The sequence below is a fragment of the Quercus suber genome, unplaced genomic scaffold (assembly GCF_002906115.3).
Source record: "Quercus suber isolate HL8 unplaced genomic scaffold, Cork oak 2.0 scaffold_299, whole genome shotgun sequence".
NCBI classification, from domain to species: Eukaryota; Viridiplantae; Streptophyta; class Magnoliopsida; order Fagales; family Fagaceae; genus Quercus; species Quercus suber.
The window spans coordinates 786,833-809,286 of NW_027069755.1; the positions used below are offsets into that span (position 1 = coordinate 786,833).

General features: G+C 35.3%; 2 protein-coding genes across 2 annotated transcripts; both read left to right on the top strand.

Annotated features, from left to right (window-relative positions):
* The first annotated feature begins 466 nt into the window (after window positions 1-466).
* LOC136071292 (serine/threonine-protein phosphatase 7 long form homolog) lies at window positions 467-4,366 on the top strand. Its single transcript, XM_065782380.1, has 6 exons — window positions 467-638; window positions 1,783-1,894; window positions 2,014-2,777; window positions 2,883-2,973; window positions 3,146-3,544; window positions 3,821-4,366. Exons 2-6 carry the CDS (start codon window positions 1,784-1,786, stop codon window positions 4,364-4,366), a joined length of 1,911 nt encoding a protein of 636 aa, XP_065638452.1. The 5' UTR covers window positions 467-638; window position 1,783.
* A 2,616-nt stretch (window positions 4,367-6,982) lies between these two features.
* On the top strand, window positions 6,983-12,098 carry LOC112022934 (GTP-binding protein BRASSINAZOLE INSENSITIVE PALE GREEN 2, chloroplastic). Its single transcript, XM_065782370.1, is given in 6 exon segments — window positions 6,983-7,435; window positions 7,536-7,843; window positions 7,846-8,065; window positions 8,068-8,933; window positions 9,734-9,901; window positions 11,226-12,098. Coding segments are annotated over 6 exon segments (2,025 nt in total). The 5' UTR covers window positions 6,983-7,320; the 3' UTR covers window positions 11,574-12,098.
* The last annotated feature ends 10,356 nt before the right edge of the window (window positions 12,099-22,454 follow it).

The window sequence follows — 22,454 nt, forward strand, 5'->3', positions numbered from 1 at the left end:
CCAAACAAATTGATTGGAAATGCGTAGATGACATGTGAAGTGTGAATAATTGACCTTTGTATATTTCTTGTCGCCTTATGGCAAGAGTTTAATGTTATTATAATGCGGATTGAAATAGCATTGGCCAATTTTGATAGATAAGATAAAATAGCCTGAAAGGAAAGAACACTCTTTCTAAATAACTAAAATTTGCTAAGAATTTTGTTAGTTGCCCGGTTACGAAAGAATATATAATACTAACATCTCGAGTTTTCAAAACTCGAGATCCAAAGTTTTTAAAACTCCTTCTTACCGTTTTTCATTTAGTGACTCGGACAAATTTGTCGACTCGGATCTCGAGTTTTGAAAACTCGCTAAATGGAACTCGATTTTATAAAACTCGAGTTCTAGTTAACGTTTTTCATTTTACCCAGTTTTAGAAACACTCTTTGCACAATCATAAAACCTAAAAACACTCACGCTCAGTCACACTCACGCCCAAATTTTCAAACTTCCAAAATTTCAAAATCACTCCCTCTCACTCCCAAATCAGCGACCCCTGTGCTCTCAGTCTCCACGAGCTGTCTTCGGCTTTGTTTATCTTCGCCGTTCTTCAGTCTTCGCTTTGTGTCTTCGTCGTTCTTCATCTCGCTTGCTAGGTAACAGTTCTCCGTTCCTCTTTTGCTGAATTTATGTTATAGAATTAGGCTTTTTGCATGGTGGGTTACGCATTGTTAGAAATGTAAATGTTAGAACTCATTCTTTGATGTTTTTTGGTAATGGGTTGTTGATAATGAGTGTAGATGCTGTTTTTATTTTTTTTTTTGAATTGTTTGCTGGTGGAGATTCTGGGTAAGTGATATAAATATGTTACATGGGGATTTGATTAAGAAAATTTGTTAAATTTCGTACTATAGACCTTAAGGAAAAGACAAGTTGATAAGTAAAAATCTGGTTTTGTTTAGAATGATCAATGAGGAAGAAGGTTAATAAAATAAAAAAAAAAAAAAAAAAAAAGCTCCTCCACGCATGTGCAATTGAAGCACAGACCCAGTATGGATTGGCTGACATTTAAAACGTCAATTGAGGCCAAACTTTTGTAGGATTCGCACTGCAAAGAGCCCAATAGTAATTATATATTTTATTTTGAATCCATAGTGTTTGATAAAATGCTTGAAAGAAAATTTATAAATTTTATTTCCGACTTGACAATTTTATTAATCATATTTGTTTGTTTTGTATTTTGTTGGGGATTAGAAACAGTGAAATTGGGAAAATGTTATTAAAGCACTTGCATATACTTAGCTTGTGTTCATTTTTTCCCCATGTTATATGCTAAGTAATCAGTGTTGTTTGCTTCTCAAGGATTGGTTGGTCTCATTTTGTTTTCTTTATTGTTGCTCATGCCAATCTTGGTTCTATGGTGTATCAACCTCTAACTAACATGAGTGAAAAAAATTAACATAGGCTACGGGTAAGAAAGTTTTTATTATTTTTAAGTGAATAATTTGAGAGCAAATTTTGGATTAAGGATTATTTGACAATAAATTTTTAAAATAATCACCACAAAGGTACAAATTAAGAACTAAGTGGGTAGAATACATGATGTGGTGTCTTCATTATTTGATAGGGCTTGTATCTATGTGATGTGTGTGTGTTGTGTCTATTTGAGTTGTTGTATTTGTATTTGTGTGATTTATACATGAGATGATCAATTTTGCTCTATTTTTAAATATCTATTGTGATTGTGCTAATAAGGATTGTAGCACAGTATTAATGATCTCACAGTAGCACTCTTTGCAGTATGGAGCCTCGGATTGATGAGGAGCCACAGATGTTGGAGCCTGGTCCGCGTATAAGATCATTGTTGACGCGACAATCACATCATCGATCAGAGGACATTTGGAATGGCGAGGTGAAATATCTAGTTCTAACAACCGCTTCAATGTTTATGTTATCTTTGACTTTTAGTTAGCAAGTTCTTTCAAAGTGTATTTCTAGTTCTAACAACTATAATTTTTATTGATTTTGCAGGACTCGGGCGCACTTACGTGCCGTGGTCGCACTAAGGAGATGGCAAACATTCAAATGCGAGATGATCGGGTGATTGACATTATCAAGTTGCTAAGGCTTGAAGGATTGTTTAGGGCCCCTTCCAGAGAGATAGATAATTGCCTTATAACGGCCCTAGTTGAGCGATGGCGCCCGGAGACTCATACGTTCCATCTTCCACATGGTGAGATGTCAATCACCCTACAAGATGTGGAGGTCATTTTCGGACTTCCTATAGACGGTGAGGTCTTGGTTGGGCCGACTGCTGTGTTTGATGGAAGTTGGAGCACTTTTTGCATGGAGTTGCTTGGTTTTATGCCGGCAAATGACAACAAAACTTTGGTGGGTCAAAGAAATCTCATCAGCCGCCTTCTTGAGGCCATTGCAGCGCCACTGCCTCATGACGCAACGGAGAATGAGATACACAAGTATGCCCGGTGCTATATTTTAGCGCTACTAGGAGATAAGCTTTTTATGGACAAGTCGGGAGATAGGGTGCATTTGATGTTTTTGGAGCAACTGCGGAACGTTCGTGATCCGCCACAGTATAGTTGGGACAGTGGTTGCTTGGCCTGGTTGTACAGAGAGTTGTGCCGGGCAAGCGAGAAAGGGGCATCGCAGATTGGTGGGGCGTGCACCTTGGTCCAGTATTGGGCATGGGCAAGGTTGCCATTCTTGTGCCCGAGGATAGAGCCTCCACCTGGATCTGATTATGGCCCGTGGCCGTATGCTCCACTTGCCGTTAAGTAAGTATTTTTTGTTTTTTTTTTTTATATTTAGTGTGTTATGCAATGTACTTTTCTTAGTAACTAAGTAGCTACTTATCTTATGTTATTCGCGCTTAACTGTAGGTGGGTGCGGGTGCCAGGCTCGAAGAGTAGGCCATCCGGGATGGCCTTGGTCTACTATCGTGAGCAATTAGTTACAATGCAGCCGAACCAGGTAATAACATTCAAAAGTTCTGATTCGATTATGTTAATTTTCCTTAAGAATATGATTGCTTCATACTTTAACATATTTGCCGTTTTAATTTTTGTTTTTCCTTGTATCTATGTATTCTCTCTCGTTTCACATTTTAAGATGCTATGATAATTGTTTTTTGTTTCTATTGTAGATTGTGTGGCAGCCATACGAGGCACACTTTGCCCACCTGCCTGACTTCTGCGTTGCAGGGAGGGGTACGTGGACAGCAAGGGTGCCGCTTGTGTGCTTTTGCATAGTGGAGGCACATCACCCAGACCGTGTCCTTCGACAGTTTGGGTTGGCGCAAGAGCGGCCTGACCATGTTGTGTATGATGAAAGGCTACATAGAATAGACTTGCGTGGGAAGGTGGAAAAGAATTGGAGGCAGGAGCATGAACCATATATCATTTCATGGAATAGCAGAGAACAACGAGTTTGTCGTGCACCTCCTCAGACTGGTGAGATGGCCTGCGATCATGACTATTACCAGTGGTACCGTCCGGTCACTCGAAAGTATATCGACCGCAATAGCGCTAGATTACATCAGATGGTAATGTGTTCTAATTATATTTTATTGCTTGCTTTGTTTTTTCTTTAGTACATGTACGAACGTAGAATCAATTGATTTCTTCTTTCAAAAAATTTGGTTTGATCTTACTGACATCCAATTAAAAAGAGTTTTTGTTGCATATAGTATCATAATAAAACTTTCAATTTTTAGTTTAGATGAGTATTTAAGTATATTAATAAGTACTATATCATGCATTCTATAATTGTTACATATATGTGGAAAATTCTGATTGTACTGGTTCTTTCTCTGTTTCAGATTGAAAGTCATTTAGCGTTGTTGAATTGGCTTCCTGTAGGCAGCCGAGAACACAACCATGTCCGGCGCATCCTATATAATGTGGCTGGACTTGGTGGTGATCCTACAGCCACTGGGCAGGCAACCAACCGTACTGCGACTGAATCAGCAACTACTGCAGCCCCAAGCACAAGTGCAGCACCCGTAACTACACCGACCCGTGGTCGGCATGATACTGCAAGCCCAAGCACAAGCACAGCTAGGGGTCGTGGTCGGCTTCGTACAGCAAGCCCAAGCACAAGCACAGCTAGGGGCCGTGGTCGGCCTGTTACAGCAAGCATAAGCCCAATTGCAGCTAGGGGCAGTGGTCGGCCTGCTACAGCAAGCCCAAGCACAAGTGCAGCTAGGGGCCGTGGTCGGTGTGCAACAACCCCTCGGGTTGTAAGTAGTCCTGAGATACCTGCTCCCATCCNCTCAGTCCGAGGTCACTCCACCCATGGTAGATGCATCTCCTCAGCCCGAGGTCCCTTCACCCACCCCACCTTCACAGCCCAGTTTCGATCTTGATATCCATTCTCAGTTGACCCCTCCATTGCACCCCGAGACACCCTTACACCCACCCACCAGCTCTAGTACACCTACTTTGCCCATAGACCCACCCCATACTGAACCTATGACAATGATCCCCACTCCTGGCCTGTACACAGAGCATCATTACCCACCTACCTCATCCTCATCCGACCCTGTAGGACCTTTCGTTGGGACTGACACTCCACAGCCAGATACTGATGTACCGGACGAGAATCCCCCTCTCTCAGCCTTCACCCCCACGAGGTAGACCGCAACGTGCTAGAAGAGCTCCCACTTGTGGGACAGGTGGACATAAAATAGGACACAAACATAGCTCTATGGTATGATAACATTAATTATCTTGTATATGCCTATTTTGCAATTCACTTTATTATTTACAATTACACTGAATATTGATTGTACAATCCATCTAATGTCTTTGCAGCATGACGATGAGCCTAAGGATGATGCCCCGCAGCCTCCTCCCCCGCCCAAACATTACACGAGGGTTAAAAAACGCAAAATTGGTGAACCTTGAAAAAGAGGTTTGTTACTTTGCCCATTCCCCCACTCACATGAGGTAATTCAGAATGAAGCCAAATTACAAGAAATCGTTGTTCCAGAACTAAATCAGTGCTGTCCTTTTCATATTTTACTGTCGTTTTATAGTTACATTTTAACTTATTACATAAGTCTCTTCTTGCCCGTTATTCACCTTTAATGTTCTACTTCCACATTTACTTTGTTTTCCATATTTGTTTCTCATATTTGTGTAGATGCTAGATTTCAGTGGACATGTTTCTTGTTTTTCTTTAAGTGATTTTGTTCCTTGATGTTTAATGTGTTTTTTGGTGGGTTAGAACTTTAGGTATATTGTTGTCAGTTTTTTTTTTATATTTAAAATTGCTGGATGTTGAAACTTTGTTGGTATGAATGTATGCAGGGATGGATGGTACTGGTTTGGGACTTGTTCTGCACCATAAAGCTCTTGGGAAGTAAGTCATATTACCCTTGTGTCTGTGTTCTCAGGCTAGTCATACTTGGTTGGCTGTGTTCTGTGCCTTTAGGAATGTTCATACAAATTGTTAGAGATATTAAGGCCCAACACAATCTTGGTCAATAGGGTCAAGTCTGTTATAGAACTTTAGTCCATGTTCATTGTATTTTATCCTACTTGAAATGCAAGCAAAGTAATCAAAAGAACCAATGTCACATCTTAAAGTGGTTTACTTCCTTCGTCCCACGTCAGAGAATATCCAGCATTTGCGACAACAGCTAGCTAGTCCTAGATTTGGAGAGTACCACCTATGTAAGTTTTGTTAATAATTTGAGAGGAGCAACGATGTTATCTTGCCACTGAAATTATACTAAAATGTTTCAAAATTTTCATTGGTGATTATTGGCTATTGATTTGAAGCTTCTTTGTGTGTTTCTGAATTTCGTACAGTTTTCTCCAACATATTGAAGGATACTCAGATTCATAATTTAGCTGACGCAGATGAACAGGAAGTTGTCCAGCAGATTCAGGTAACTCTTTCACCGCTAAAAACTGTTTTGCATTACTAAAAAAATTTGTGGTTGATATGTTATTTTACTGTTTTTCATTTTAGCTACTCTGAAAAATCATATTTAACTCAACTTAGGGAATCTATCATAATTGAAAACAGGAAGAAAAATTGGGGAAAAGAGGGTAAGCTTATGGTATCTTTAGCATGTCATTGTCACAGGCTTGCATTTATGGGGTTGTTTAAACATGGTCTGAAACTCCGAATTCTTGTTCTGATGCATGAGTAGATGTGATCTTATTAGACCTTGTTGTTATGCCACCTCATATTAGGCCGAGAGGCCTCCCCTGTTTTGCCCAGTGAAACTCGAGTTTCATAAACTCGAGTTCCACTGGGAAATTTTTTTTTGCAAATCCCCTGTTTAGGCCGAGAGGCCTCCCCTATTTTGCCCTGTTTTTCCCAGTAAAACTCGAGTTTCATAAACTCGAGTTTTATGAATTTTTTTTTTTTTAACCACTTTGGCAAATCCCCTGTTCAAGCAAACTACTCTGTTTTTCCCAGTGGAGCCCTTGAGTTTCATAAACTGAAATGCATTTGCCTGAAAAACAACAAAAGGCATTCTCAATGTATCAACGTTCTAAACATGTGCAACCATGCTTAATTTGCAATTCTAACCGTACTACTCAAATCACAATCTTCATAGAGGTACATTGGATAGAGAATTACAAGTACATTCAACAAAAACTGCAAAAAGTTCACATAGAGCCAATAAAACATTACAAAAGGAAGCAAAATCTCCTTTTTATGGATGTAGCATATTGGGAAATTAAGGCAAACCTGAATTAAATAGTAACTAGTAAAAACTAAAATTATCATGGAATAGTGATGTGATGTGCAATTTTTGCAATTATCACCAACTCGTTGTCAGAGTCCGTGTCATTAAAGAGAAAAGAAGAACCAGCAATGGAGAGAAAACAAAGAATAAATGAAAAATGAACTTGGGTTGAGGTGAATGCAAAGTTGAGAGTAAATGTTCTCATTTATAGTGAAAAAAATATGACCACCAAAAAAATGTAAGTTAGAAAATGGCTGTTTCAGTCTTTCAGGCACATGACTGTTTGCAAAATATGACCATTAGAAAGAAAGAACATTTCTATGTACTAATGGAGGGATAGAGTGTGGGATGTGGGCTGTATCTTAAAAGTAGGTAGTTAATATAGAAAAGGTTGTTTTTTCTTTCAAAATGGGGTTGAACTATACAGATCCAGATGTGAATGCCTTTAATAGAAAATTAAAAGCTTAAACAATTAAATCTCATGTGAACTCCTAAATGCTGTGCTTATGTTTATCTAAGTCCCTCACACCCTTCCCCAAAGTCCCAGACTCCTTCTGTTGCAGTGTCTGTGTATTCAATTTGATACATTACCACTTTTGTTGCTTGAAGAAATGGCTGTGTTGTTATCTACAACTCTTCCTTCAACAACCACAAAGCTGAGCCTGAAATGTTTTGGCACTAGCATTATACAAGAAAAACCAATCATAGAAAATTGTCTTTTCACAGGTAAACTTCAATCTCCCTCTCTATTTGCCTTCACTTTCTTGCATTTCTCTTTAACTAAACTCAATTGCCAAATATCTGGTTTTTTTTTTTTTCCTCTCAGGCTTTAGTATAGGGAATGACAAAGAAAAACAGAGGAAGAAAGTTTCATTTATTAATTTAGCAGTAAAGAACAAGCAAACAATTGTTGAAACAACCCAGAATGTCAATGGGAGAATAACACCAAGAAAAGGTGGTAGAAACCCTGTTTTGAGTGAGGGAAGAGATGAGGATGAGAACTATGGACCTATATGTCCTGGATGTGGGGTATTTATGCAAGATAAGGACCCAGACCTTCCTGGGTATTATCAGAAAAGGAAGGTCATACCAACAGATTTGTCAGATGGTGAGGAGGGTATAGTGGGCGAGTTTGATGGGGTTATGATGATGAAGAAGAAGAAGAAGAAGAAGAAGATGAAGATGAAGATGAAGAAGAAGAAGAGGGGTTTGTGGATGACATTGAGAGTGAATTTCAGGAGCTTGATGCGATAGAAGGTGATTTGGGAGTGGAGGATGAGTTTGATTGGGATTCTGATGAATGGGAAGCTAAGTTAATGGAGGAAAAGGAGGAGGTAAAGTTGGATTTGGATGGATTTCTCCTGCTAGTGTCGGTTATGGTAACATTACAGAGGACACAATTGAGAAGGCTAAGAAGAAGAAGCTGTCGAAAGCAGAAAAGAAGAGAATTGCTAGGGAGGCTGAGAAAGAAAAAGAAGAGGTTACGGTGTGTGCTAGGTGTCATTCATTGAGGAATTATGGGCAGGTGAAGAACCAAAAGGCTGAAAACTTGATACCCGATTTTGATTTTGATAGGCTGATCGCTACCCGGTTAATGAAACCCTCTGGGAATGCCACTGCTACTGTTGTGGTTATGGTTGTTGATTGTGTTGATTTTGATGGGTCGTTCCCGAAACGGGCAGCAAAATCATTGTTTAAGGCATTGGAAGGAACTAAAGATGACTCCAAGCTTAGCAAAAAGTTACCAAGGCTTGTTCTTGTGGCTACGAAGGTTGATCTTCTCCCTTCACAAATTCCACCTGCTAGGTTAGATAGATGGGTTCGGCATCGTGCTAGGGCTGGAGGGGCACCCAAGCTAGCTGGAGTGTATATGGTCAGTTCCCATAAGGATTTGGGTGTGAGGAATCTGTTGTCCTTCATCAAGGAATTGGCTGGTCCTCGAGGGAATGTGTGGGTAATTGGGTCTCAGAATGCCGGCAAGTCTACTCTAATCAATGCTTTTGCAAAAAAGGAAGGGGCAAAAGTTACCAAGCTTACAGAAGCTCCAGTTCCTGGAACAACTCTTGGCATTTTGAGAGTCGGAGGGATTTTGTCAGCCAAGGCTAAGTTATTTGACACTCCAGGGCTTCTACATCCATATCTAATGTCCATGAGATTGAATAGGGATGAACAGAAAATGGTTGAAATACGGAAGGAGCTACAACCTCGGACTTACAGGATGAAGGCAAGTTGTTGTTACTATCACACTTAATATTTGTGACCTATATATCGTATATAGTATATAATTGTAGTTATGTATCATGTGTTGTGTATATGTAAGTGTCGCATATATTTTAATGAAGAGCTTATGGAAGACTAGGGGATGAAACTTCTCAGTAATGAAATGACTCATTGACTGTCTACAACTGGTTAAAATTTGACATTTGATTATACATTGCGGCATGTGCACTGTTCAATATACCAATTGAGTCAAGATTATTCTATTTCTTCAACATGATTTTTGAAGAAAAATAAACGTTACCTTTTAAGATTGTCTTTCTTCTGATCCATTTTGTAAACTTGTCATTCTTGATGGATATACTGATCCCTGTTCTCATTATTAGTGGACAAATATACTTGTTCCCTAGTCTTAGTTTGACCTTTAAAGGCAAACTAAGGGCTTTTCAGAATTTTTCTTGTCAGATTGCAATATACAGTTGTCCAAGTCATATGAACATAAATCCTAGTTCAAATTGGAGGGATACCCGGGGAAAACATTTGTCAACGAATCAAGGAAAAACTCCACATTTCCTAGAAATTATAAGATTCTAAAAAACTAATAATGTGTCTATTGCTTCAAAAAGCTGTATAGAGAAGTGCCAGTTGTATGTAAGATGAATAGGTTCCTTTTTATCTTTTTTGAACACTGTCAACCTCATCATTGATCACAGTGTAGATGTTTCCAATATTTTCTAAAAGTAATAGCTATATCAGAATCTATGATGCTATTGGATCTAATATTTTTAGCATGTTTAATGTTTGCAGGCTGGGCAGGCCTTACATGTTGGTGGTCTGGTGAGACTAGACCTTAGTAAAGCTTCTGTGCAAACAATTTATGTTACAATTTGGGCATCCCCGAATGTATCTCTACACTTGGGAAAGGTAGAAAATGCTGAAGATATTTGGGGAAACCATGTTGGTGTTAGGTTGCAGGTAAATTTCATCCTCTGGCTCTTAATTTAACTGGTTCTATGCAGTGGATTTAGTATTTAGCATTGGTTATTGGGGCCCACTGGCACTATTGTGCCTGTGCTTGATGATATCATACATATTCAACGTATAAAAACCAAGTTAGTTAAAATTTTATGCAATTTGTTGAGTAATTTGCTTTTGGCTTTTTGTCTCTGTAGGTACCACAGATTTTTTTGGGGAGGGGGGGGGGGGGGGAAGGTGGGGTTGGGGGGAGAACTCTTAGATGAAATTCTTTCATAGCTCCCAAAACCGTTCTGCGCTTTTCGAAAAGAAATAACATGATTAGATTCTAAAAGAACACATTGCAAAGGGAAAATATGAGCGCTAGCTTGTATGAAGTTAATGATTTTAAAGAGAATCTCATTTTAAGGAAAAGATTAAGAAACAGAGAAAAATCATTTGGAGGAATGAAAAAGTAAGGAGTTAAATCATATTAATGCAATTTTCAGAGGCAGAGTGCTGCATATAACATATATGAGATTATGTCTGGAAATGGAGATCCATACCATTTAGGAAGAATTGGTGGCAAGGATAGGAAGGCCCATGGAAGATATTAAGGATTTATGATTATGTAACTAATGATAGCTGGTAGGACACAATATAGATTTATAAGATCCATAGTTTATGAAATTCCTCATTAAATGTATAAATGTAAAAATTGATTTCCCTGCATATCAGAATGGCCAGAGTTTCCCAAACTGGAGACAGTAACAGACTTTCTGAATTTGTGGTAATAAGATAATAAGTACCCATTTTAACATTTCCAATACACTCAGTCTTCCAGCCAACGAAAATAGAAGATGATTAGACAGAAATAAGATTTAGATTTAATGTAGGGTATACACATTACCAACTTGTAGAGGAGCTCATCAATTTTAAATTGGTAAGCAATGGATAGAGACTCTGAAGTGAAATACATCCTCTTTGAGGGAATCTACCTTTCCCCCCCCCCACCCCCCCCCCCCCCCTTCCTTAATTCCTCCTCCTCCTTTACAATCAATGATGAAAGGCTGTTTCCTAAGGGATATGAAATAAGATCATGTCACTTTCAGGATTTTGATTTATGTATTTGGTTATAAATATTTTCCTTAGGAAAAGTGGGAAGAGTGCATTTGCATTTTAGGTAAAGATTTTAGTTTTACTCTTTCTTTTTTTTTTTGCCAGGGATTCTCGTTTTGGAATTTTGAAAGCCTTGGAACATAAAAGGGGATTTTTTGTTGTTGCTGTTGCTCATTTGATAAAATTTTTAGCTTGTATAACTCTTTTTGGCTTCTCCTTGTCTCAGCCTCCCGTTGGTGCAGATTGTACTTCTCAATTAGGCAAATGGGAAGAGAAGGAAGTCAAAGTGTCCGGAATGAGTTGGGATGTGAATAGCATTGATATTGCAGTGGCTGGTTTAGGTTGGTTTTCTTTAGGTCTCAAAGGCGAAGCAACCTTGGCATTGTGGACATATGATGGCATTGAAATAACTTTAAGAGAACCTTTGGTTCTTGACCGAGCACCATTCCTTGAGAGACCTGGGTTTTGGCAACCAAAGACCATATCTGATGCCAGTGGCACCCAAACTAAACTTAAAAAAAGGAAAAAGCTTCAACAGGTGAGTAGAGATTTCCTTTCAGATGTGTCTGTTTGAAAAGAAAAAAGAAGCCCAACTGATAGATTAATTGCATTCAACAATGTGATTGAGCTTGAGAGGCTGTAAGAAGCCAGCTTAAGTATAGAATAGAAAATAGGTCTCATAGGCTTTTAATCTTCAGGTTATAGAACATCCAAATTTTTTCAGAGTATTTCAATTATGGATGTGTGTAATAAGATTAGCAATTCAAATGCCGAGAGCCTTGTAGCTTGGTAACATTGCTTGGTCTTCTTTACCAAGAGAATCAAGGTTCAAACCCCTTCTCCTCCATTTGTTGTAAAATTGAATTATCGAGAGAGAGAGAGAGAGAGAGAGAGAGAGAGAGAGTAGTTCAAGGGAAGGGAGTGCATAACTGGTGCTGGATGCAGTGTGTATCTTTGTAAATGTATTAGGTACAAGATTTTGCTAGCTGCTTTTTAATGAGACATGATCAACGTATGTCGATTTTGGAGGACTGTGTAATTTGTTGTTGAATAGTCTACAGCACAATAACAATAATAGTAGTAATTTGCTGTTTACCCAGTATCATTTGTAGCACCAAAATACTAAAAATCTCACACTACAAATCTGCTTAAATTTTTAGTAAGTCTTTTGCCTGATCAAATCAGCTAACTTAAAAAAAAAAAAAAAAAACTATAAAAATGTAAGCATTACAACAAATAACTAGATAAATAAGTATGAGTAGTCACTTGGGCCCCATTTGGGAAAATTGTAATCCACGGCAATACTCACACCATAAAGAAAGAAATAATATATTTTCTAAATTTTAAAGCACTGAAAGCGATTATAAAAACTAAAAACATATAAAAATAACTGAAAGTTAGCATTTCCGTTGTGTTTTATAAGCAAGGTCTTTTGTTTATGCAACAGATTTTTTTTTTAATAAATTTTTTTTAAGTGGGCCACTCAAATTGGGATTACTAAAGAGAGCGGGCCCAATAGAAACAAAACAAAATAAAACAACATTTTTTTTTTTTTTTTTTTTTTTTTCCACTGAAAGTAGCATTTTCGGTGTGTTTTATTATCAGATTCTTTTAATTATGCGGGTTATTATTTATTTAATTATTTTTAATTTAAGCAGCCCAATAAACCCACTAAAAAAAAGGGGAAAAAAGAGAGAAAAGATTCCGCTGCCAGGATTTGAACCTGGATTCTATAATCATCAAGAATTGCCAATGTGCTACAGCGGATTTCATGTCTTACTCATCGTTATTTGTTTTATTGAATAGTCTCCAACAAGCTAATAAGAACAATTGGAAGATTTTACCTTAAAAAACTATGCTTTAAATGGATCACAAATAAAATTCTTTATATATTCATATTATAATTTTTTTAATAATAAGCATGTATTTATAAGTGTAGATGTACAACATTTTTGGATTTCCCAAAAATACACAACAAAAAATCATGGACAAGTCCAAACTCCAACATAATTGAAAAGATCAGCACATTTATTTGTTTCACGATAAATGTGTTGAATTGAAACATGTTAGGGTTGGATATTGACACATACACATATATTTCTAGTAGTCTAGTGTGATCATTGCCCATGACTTTTTTATACCTAACTCAAGCATGACGTGTGACTACTCGTACAATAGTGGAGTTTGTCACTAAAACCCAAAATTTCTAGACTCGCAATTGTGATGAGTCACTATAACTTTCTATTAATAAGCCAACTTCAACTTGAAAATCAAAGTTCTAAAAATTTATTTTTATTCAATCATCTTATCAAATTATTCATGTGATTTAAGGAGATCATAATATGTTCTTTATAAAATTGAACTAACTATAACTAAACAATTTTTTTTTTTAAATCACTGAAAGTTAGCATTTTGGGTGTGTTATTGAGCATCCACAGCAGTGGATCTATAATTTTATCTATTTTAGCTACACACATACTACAGCAGTGAATCTATTTTAGCTTTTAACACAATAAAATAATATAAACATCATAATAAAATAATATATTCTCTACACTAAAATAATATAACCTCTACAATAAAATAATATATCCTACTCCAAAAAATAAAATTCACAGCACCACCCACAACTTCCTCTGCCATCGGCCATAGCCACAACCACCACCACCATTACCGGCCACAACCACCAGGCAACCACAACACAACATAGAAAAAAAAAAAAAACAAAACAAAAAACAAAACCACAACCACGGCAGTTGGGAAGGCGTGGGGTGAGGCGATCGGTGTTGGGAAGGCATAGGGTGAGACAATCGGTGGCTGGGACGGCATGGCTGAGGCGATCGGCGGCTGGGAAGGCGTGGGCTGAGGCGATCGGCGGCTGGGACGGCGAGGCTGAGGCAATCGGAGGCGTGAGATGAGATGAGGCAATCGACGGCGTGAGGCAATCGGCGGCGTGAGGCAATCGGAGAGACTGACTGAGAGAGAGAGATGAGAGTGTTTTGAGAGAGAGATGAGAGAGTGACTGAGAGAGATGAGATATGAGAGAGAATTTTTATTATTATTATTATTTTTTTTTTTGCTTCAGCTACAGTGCACATCTATTTATAGATGTGCACTGTAGCTGAACATCTAAAATTTTTAGATTTGCCACCACTGCTGCAGCGTGAGTTTTGTGTCTGTGGAGTTATATTTTAGCAATATAGCAATATAGCTCCACTGCTGCAAATGCTCTTACCAGGTTCTCTTAATTATGCAGATTATTATTTATTTAATTATTTCAATTTAAGCAGGCCCAAAAAAGCCCACAAAAAAAGAAAAAAAGGCCACTATAAAAAAAGAAAAGAGTCTCCGCTGCTAGGATTTGAATCCGGATTCTATAATCATCATCAAGAATTGCCAATGTGCTACAGGCGTATCCATTGTCATATTCATCATCGTTTTTTTTTATTTTATTGAATGCTCTCCAACTAGCAGAAAAGAACAACTGGAAAATTTTACTTTTAAACACTATGCTTTAAATGGATCACAAATAAAATCCTTATATATAAATTTTTTAATAATAAGCATATATTTATAAAATAATATAATCCAAAATATGCATATTATACAAATCAAGATGCACAACTTTTTTTGATTTCCCAAAATTACACACAAAGTAAAGAAATCATGGACGAGTAAGTCCAAACTCCAATATAATTGAAAAGACCAGCACATTTATATGTTTCATAGTAAATGTTTTGAAATGAAACTTGTTAGCGTTGGATGTTCACACACACACATTTATTTCTAGTAGTCTAGCAAATGTGTCTTCCTTTGCAAGCTTAAATTTTAATAACTTGATATTTGACCTTATCTTTTTTTAATTCCAAAGAAAAATGGGCTTGTAGGTGTAATCATTGCCCATGGCACTTTTATATCCGACTCAAGAATGACACGGGACCACTAGTGCAATATTGGAGTTTGCCACTATTTAAATTCAAAACTCCTAGACTCGCAAGTATGATGAATCACAATAACTTCCTATTAATAAGCCAATTTTGACTTGAAAATCGAATTTCTAGAAATTTATGTTATGTAATCATCTTATCAAATTATTCATGTGATTTAAGGAGATCATCTATGACGACCATTGTGTTCTTATAAAATTGAGCTAAATATAATTAAAAAAGAAAATTTATTGCATTACAATAAAAAGAAAATTGTAATCCATATTTGTACTCACACCATAAAGAAATTAATAATATTTTTTTTAAATCCAAAAGCAATGAAAGCCAATAAAAAATTAAATAAATAAATAAATAAACTCTGAAGGTGAGCATTTTGGGTGTGTTTGGTTAGCAAGGTTCTTTTCTTTATGCAATTTTTTTTTATTATGTTTTTTTTTTTTAAATTAAGTGGGCCAATATTGAGTTTCTAAGAGAAGTGGGCCCAATGACAAGATCTAATCTCCTCATGCCCACGCATTACAATAAAAAGAAAATTGTAATCCATAGTTGTACTCACACCATAAAGAAATTAATAATATCTTTTTTAAGTCCAAAAGGAATGAAAGCCAATAAAAAATTAAATTAAATTAAAAAAATAAAAAATAAAAACTCTGAAGGTGAGCATTTTGGGTGTGTTTGATTAGCCAGGTTCTTTTCTTTATGCAATTTTGTTTTATTATGTTTTTTTTAAATTAAATGAGCCAATATTGAGTTTCTAAGAGGAGTGGGCCCAATGACAAGATCTAACCTCCTCAGGCCCACTAAAAAAGCTTTCCACTGCCAGGATTTGAACTTGGATTCTATAATCATCATCAAGAATTGTCAATGTGCTACATCGGATTTCATGTCACATTTGTCCTTTGCTTTTTATTTTATTTAATGCTTTCCAACAAGCTGAATAAATTTTCACTTTGTACACTACACTTAACAGATCACAAATTAAACCCTGATTTTTATTTTATTTTTGGATCCTTCAAAGACAAGGCAATTTCGTTGCTTCCAAACTAGATAAGTAGAAACAGGAACATCTTCTAATTCTCTTGCAATTAACATCATTCTTTAAGTGTTACCAAAATAAAATCTATTACTTATCAAATAAATAAAGCATGGCATTGGCACGGTAGCTCATAGGAAAGATAACTCACGTAAAAAGAAAAAAAAAAATTAAAGGATGGTATCATAGTTTCTTGTCAATGTGACTGAATCTCAGGTTGAAACACTCAACAAGGAAATATGTTAAATTTTTTTTTTTTTTTTAGAGAGTTCCAACCTATAGTGTTACTATTGATAATAGTTCTTTATCATCAGACCAAGACAGTAATCAGTTTTTATGTAGGCAGGGATTAAACCCCAAATTTTTATACAACCATCAGAGACTTTACTAGTTGAACTAACTGAAACCCACTATGTTAAATTTGATATTGAAATAATTGAAGCAGTGCAGGATCGTTGTTTTGGTCTAGTGCAGTTAATGGTTACTATGTGCATTATAAAGTACTAGATGTTAATGTGAGCTTCAGTATTTTAACTTAACTACAGTGTAGCCCCATGTATATGTACAGGTACAATTAAAAATAATCACAATTATACAGTTCAAATTATACCTATTTTTTATAGAAGATGTTCAAATTATACATAATATTAGCTTACACTTTTTTAAAAGCATACATTTTTAAAATATGTAATGATTTCTCATTTTATGTGTGTGTGTGTGTGTGTGTGTGTGTGTGTGTGAGAGAGATTTAGAATTTAATTGGTTTTAGAGTCTTTAATTTTTGCACCTAATAATTAATTTGCCACAAAAATTAAAATTTTAGATGGACACGTAGCGAAAAATTAGACTTCAAATTAGAATCTAACTGGATTTAAACTCTTTGATTTTTACACTTAATAATTTACTTGACACAAAATTAAAAATTAAATAGAACACATGGTGCAAAATTGATAATCCAATTGAAATCTAATTAAATTTTCTCTAAGCTTTAGCTATATATATATATATATGATTTTAATTTGGACTTGTTAGGCTTAGGCTTGTCAAGAACCCTTTTAAAATTGAATTGCAGCAAGACTGACTTGCTAGGTATTCAAGGGGTGTAAAAACTGATCGAAAATTTATCATATACAACATCATAGTAATCATAGAACTACAACTACTACAAGCCAGTACAGCCTCAAGAGAAAATAAAAAACAGCAAAAAGTTTCCGCTACTTGGATTTGAACCTAGATTCTATAATTATCAAGAATTGCCAATGTATGCAGCAGATTTCATATATATATATATATATTTATTTATTTATGTTAGGGACATATGTTATGTAATTGGACTAATCTTTTGACAAAATACATTTTACTTGTAATTGGGTAGGTTTAGAATGGGTTTAAAACTCCAAGAAACGTGTTGTTCAAATCAAGTGTTAAAGCCATGAAGATCTGACCAAGAAACAAGTGAAGAAAAGTTGTTCATTAAAACTCGACAGAAGTCTTGACAGAATCCTTTCTATCGAGATTTAATGTTGAAACTTGACACAAGTTGTTTCTGTCGAGACTTACGAAAATAGAATTTCCAGATCTAATTTTCAGCTCATGTTTGTATATTTTTATAGGGTTTCTTTTCTTACAACCCTAAACATATCTAAGGCTTATTTTTAAAGGCCGTCATACATGGAGAACACATGCAGAAAGTGACCTAATGCCTTATTCTCACTGCAAGAAGTTAATGTGTCTTTTGCGCCTTAGGGTTTTATAACCAAGTACTTCTTGATCTTCATTGTTGATAAAGTGAAGAACTTTGCACCCAACAACATCTTCAAGTTACTAGAGTTAGTCACGTACTGGGATTCGTGCAAAAGGGTGGCGTTCATATATTGAAGAGTTCAGAGGTTCTGAAGCAGTAGAAGGTTACTGCTGTAAGTTCATCTACAGGGATTGTAGAGTCTAGGAACAAAAATTTTGTATTAAATCTGAAACTTCTCTTTACTATAGTGAATTGATTTTTGAGAAGGTTTTCCCCTAGGTTTTTTACTATGAAACTAGTTTGTTTCATTGGTTTTCCTGCGTCATCATATCTTGTCTTATTTACCATTCCGCAATACATGATATTGATATTTGTTTGTTTTAACAAGATTTATTTATAATAAATCTAATTAACAACTTGGGTTTAAAACCTGTAAATTCTATCATCCGGGGTCTAAATTTCCTAACAATTTATTTATCATTGATTTTTCATTTATTTAATGCTTTTCAACAAGCTGAAAAACAATCAGAAAATTTTCACTTCAAACACTATACTTTAAATGAATTACAAATTAAATCCTGATTTTTGTTCCCAATAATAAAAGAATATAATTCAAAATATGCATATTATACAAGTCTAGAAGTAAAAAAAAANAACTTAACTACAGTGTAGCCCCATGTTTATGTACAGGTACAATTAAAAATAATCACAATTATACAGTTCAAATTATACCTATTTTTTATAGAAGATGTTCAAATTATACATAATATTAGCTTACACTTTTTTAAAAGCATACATTTTTAAAATATGTAATGATTTCTCATTTTATGTGTGTGTGTGTGTGTGTGTGTGTGTGTGTGTGTGAGAGAGATTTAGAATTTAATTGGTTTTAGAGTCTTTAATTTTTGCACCTAATAATTAATTTGCCACAAAAATTAAAATTTTAGATGGACACGTAGCGAAAAATTAGACTTCAAATTAGAATCTAACTGGATTTAAACTCTTTGATTTTTACACTTAATAATTTACTTGACACAAAATTAAAAATTAAATAGAACACATGGTGCAAAATTGATAATCCAATTGAAATCTAATTAAATTTTCTCTAAGCTTTAGCTATATATATATATATATGATTTTAATTTGGACTTGTTAGGCTTAGGCTTGTCAAGAACCCTTTTAAAATTGAATTGCAGCAAGACTGACTTGCTAGGTATTCAAGGGGTGTAAAAACTGATCGAAAATTTATCATATACAACATCATAGTAATCATAGAACTACAACTACTACAAGCCAGTACAGCCTCAAGAGAAAATAAAAAAACAGCAAAAAGTTTCCGCTACTTGGATTTGAACCTAGATTCTATAATTATCAAGAATTGCCAATGTATGCAGCAGATTTCATATATATATATATATATTTATTTATTTATGTTAGGGACATATGTTATGTAATTGACTAATCTTTTGACAAAATACATTTTACTTGTAATTGGGTAGGTTTAGAATGGGTTTAAAACTCCAAGAAACGTGTTGTTCAAATCAAGTGTTAAAGCCATGAAGATCTGACCAAGAAACAAGTGAAGAAAAGTTGTTCATTAAAACTCGACAGAAGTCTTGACAGAATCCTTTCTATCGAGATTTAATGTTGAAACTTGACACAAGTTGTTTCTGTCGAGACTTACGAAAATAGAATTTCCAGATCTAATTTTCAGCTCATGTTTGTATATTTTTATAGGGTTTCTTTTCTTACAACCCTAAACATATCTAAGGCTTATTTTTAAAGGCCGTCATACATGGAGAACACATGCAGAAAGTGACCTAATGCCTTATTCTCACTGCAAGAAGTTAATGTGTCTTTTGCGCCTTAGGGTTTTATAACCAAGTACTTCTTGATCTTCATTGTTGATAAAGTGAAGAACTTTGCACCCAACAACATCTTCAAGTTACTAGAGTTAGTCACGTACTGGGATTCGTGCAAAAGGGTGGCGTTCATATATTGAAGAGTTCAGAGGTTCTGAAGCAGTAGAAGGTTACTGCTGTAAGTTCATCTACAGGGATTGTAGAGTCTAGGAACAAAAATTTTGTATTAAATCTGAAACTTCTCTTTACTATAGTGAATTGATTTTTGAGAAGGTTTTCCCCTAGGTTTTTTACTATGAAACTAGTTTGTTTCATTGGTTTTCCTGCGTCATCATATCTTGTCTTATTTACCATTCCGCAATACATGATATTGATATTTGTTTGTTTTAACAAGATTTATTTATAATAAATCTAATTAACAACTTGGGTTTAAAACCTGTAAATTCTATCATCCGGGGTCTAAATTTCCTAACAATTTATTTATCATTGATTTTTCATTTATTTAATGCTTTTCAACAAGCTGAAAAACAATCAGAAAATTTTCACTTCAAACACTATACTTTAAATGAATTACAAATTAAATCCTGATTTTTGTTCCCAATAATAAAAGAATATAATTCAAAATATGCATATTATACAAGTCTAGAAGTAAAAAAAAAAATTGGACTTCCCAAAAATACACAAATTGCAAAGATGATGGACAAGTCTAATATAAATGTAAGGGTTGAGTAATAGTTGTTCCCAAAATAGATAGAGCATCAACACATTAATTTGTTTTATGGTAAATATGTTAAATTAAAACTTGTCAAGCTCTAAAGAGGATATTCTTACAAACGCACATGTTATGTGGTTTGAATAGTGATGTAATATACATAAAAGTAGATAGTGATGAAATTTAATCACTTGCTTTAAACAATAGTTTTTAGGTTTTTTTTTTTTTTTTTTTTAATAGAAGATACTCGAGTGAGTACTCAAATAGGTATAATATTAGCTGAGATTGGAATTGGAAGATTTAAAATTTGAGTGCAAGTGGTGTGGTGGGAAGGATTGCAGCTTTGTTGGGGTTGAATTTGAAATTCATTGTGAAATGGGCGGCTTTAAGAGGGTTGAGAGGGTTGATGTCTTGAAGGTCATGAAGGTCATGAAGAACTTGACTAAAGTTGAAATAAAAAAGGTTATGCTTATACAATTTCTTTTCTAACTAGAAACAACAGCAAAACAAACAAAATTTTCTCATATTTGATAGCTATAAGCAACTCGACCAAAATGGAGGAACATAATACATATAACCGACCTTAACTAATCTGTTGAGGATTCATAGCTGATCTCAAATTTTGGGTTTAAGGCTTTGTTGTTGTTGTTATTGGTAGCTACAAGCAACTTGACAAAACTGGCTAATAAAATAGCCCAAGTCAATACCATTTTACACATATCCTTGAAGTAAATCAATAAAACAAATTAGACATGCAAAATTGTTGAGTTCCATCATGTCAATTAGCTATCTTCCTTTTCTTTGACCTCTTTGCATGAGATTTTACTTTCTTCTTTGATAAATTAGTGGGCTATTTCGGCTTCTAGCTTTGATGCCTTTGATGCACTCGCTTCTCATTGTCGTCATCCTTAGCAGAGAGGGTATCACTAACAGAATCTTCTTCATTAGAACTGAGTAACAACTCTTCTACAACATCTTCTTCCACAGCTTTCATGATGTGCTCCACCAGACATTTTGGCCTTTTGCCCCCTTTGGGCAAAATAATTGGCGTTATGCCCCTGTTTCGAAACTATATAGGGGCGTGCCCCTATTTCGATACTCGATGACCTAAAAGCCGAGTTACTTAAAATACTTGATCATCCAATAGTCGAGTTCAAGCCAGGTTCCTGCCACGTTGGTCATCCAGTGTGGATTTTGGGCAATAAAATATTCCCGCGTAACTGTTTAGAACTCGCTGATGAAGAAACCGAGTTATACGCAGAATTTCAAATCATGTGAAACTAAACCCAATGAGCGTAAGATCGAGTTATTATTATTACTCGGCTCTGGTATAATTGAGTTGCTCTGCTACGTTCTGACCCAATTTCAAATCAGTTAACTGCATGTGAAGCTGAACCCGATTATTGGGAAATCAAGTTTTAATGTCACTCGCCCTTCCTGTAATCGAGTTGTTTGAGTTGTTCTGCTATTTACTCCTCCCTTCCACAAATCAGCTTCTCATGCAATTCTCCTCATCATTTTTAGATCAGCTTCTCCTCATTATCATAATTTTCTATCATCTTAGGTAAGAAACTCATTTTCTTCTTTGAAATACATAGAGAATTTTATTGAGTAGGTAAAAATAGTTGTAGATATTATATAAATGGGATAACCATAATGTATGTTTTTGTTAGAAGAAGAATTTTCATTTAAGAGGTTGTATTACTTGTGCTTTGGTATTTTCTTGAATAAGTGTTATGTGAGTAGATTAGGGTTATATTAGTTGTTTGGTGCTACAAGAAATGTACAATAATCTATAGAAACGGTGATGAGTGTTATTTGTGTTATATTAGGTCTTTGCTGGTGCAAATTTCATTGACAAAAAATAAAATTCTTTAGATTTGCTAAAACTAATGAATAGTTAATCTTTAGATTTGCAAAAGTTGAATGTACATACGCATCATTGGTCGAGACATTAACAACAACATTTTGTATTGCATACAACGTGTAAACATTAACAACGTCTAATGTTTATGGTCAAATTTGAGTGTTAGTATTCATTTTTAGCATGTAATAGTACACAAATTTATGAATGTCTTTGTCGTATACTACCTTATGCAGCATTACATTATTTACCAACAGTTGATACACACTGTCAACTTGATCATTTGATGTTAT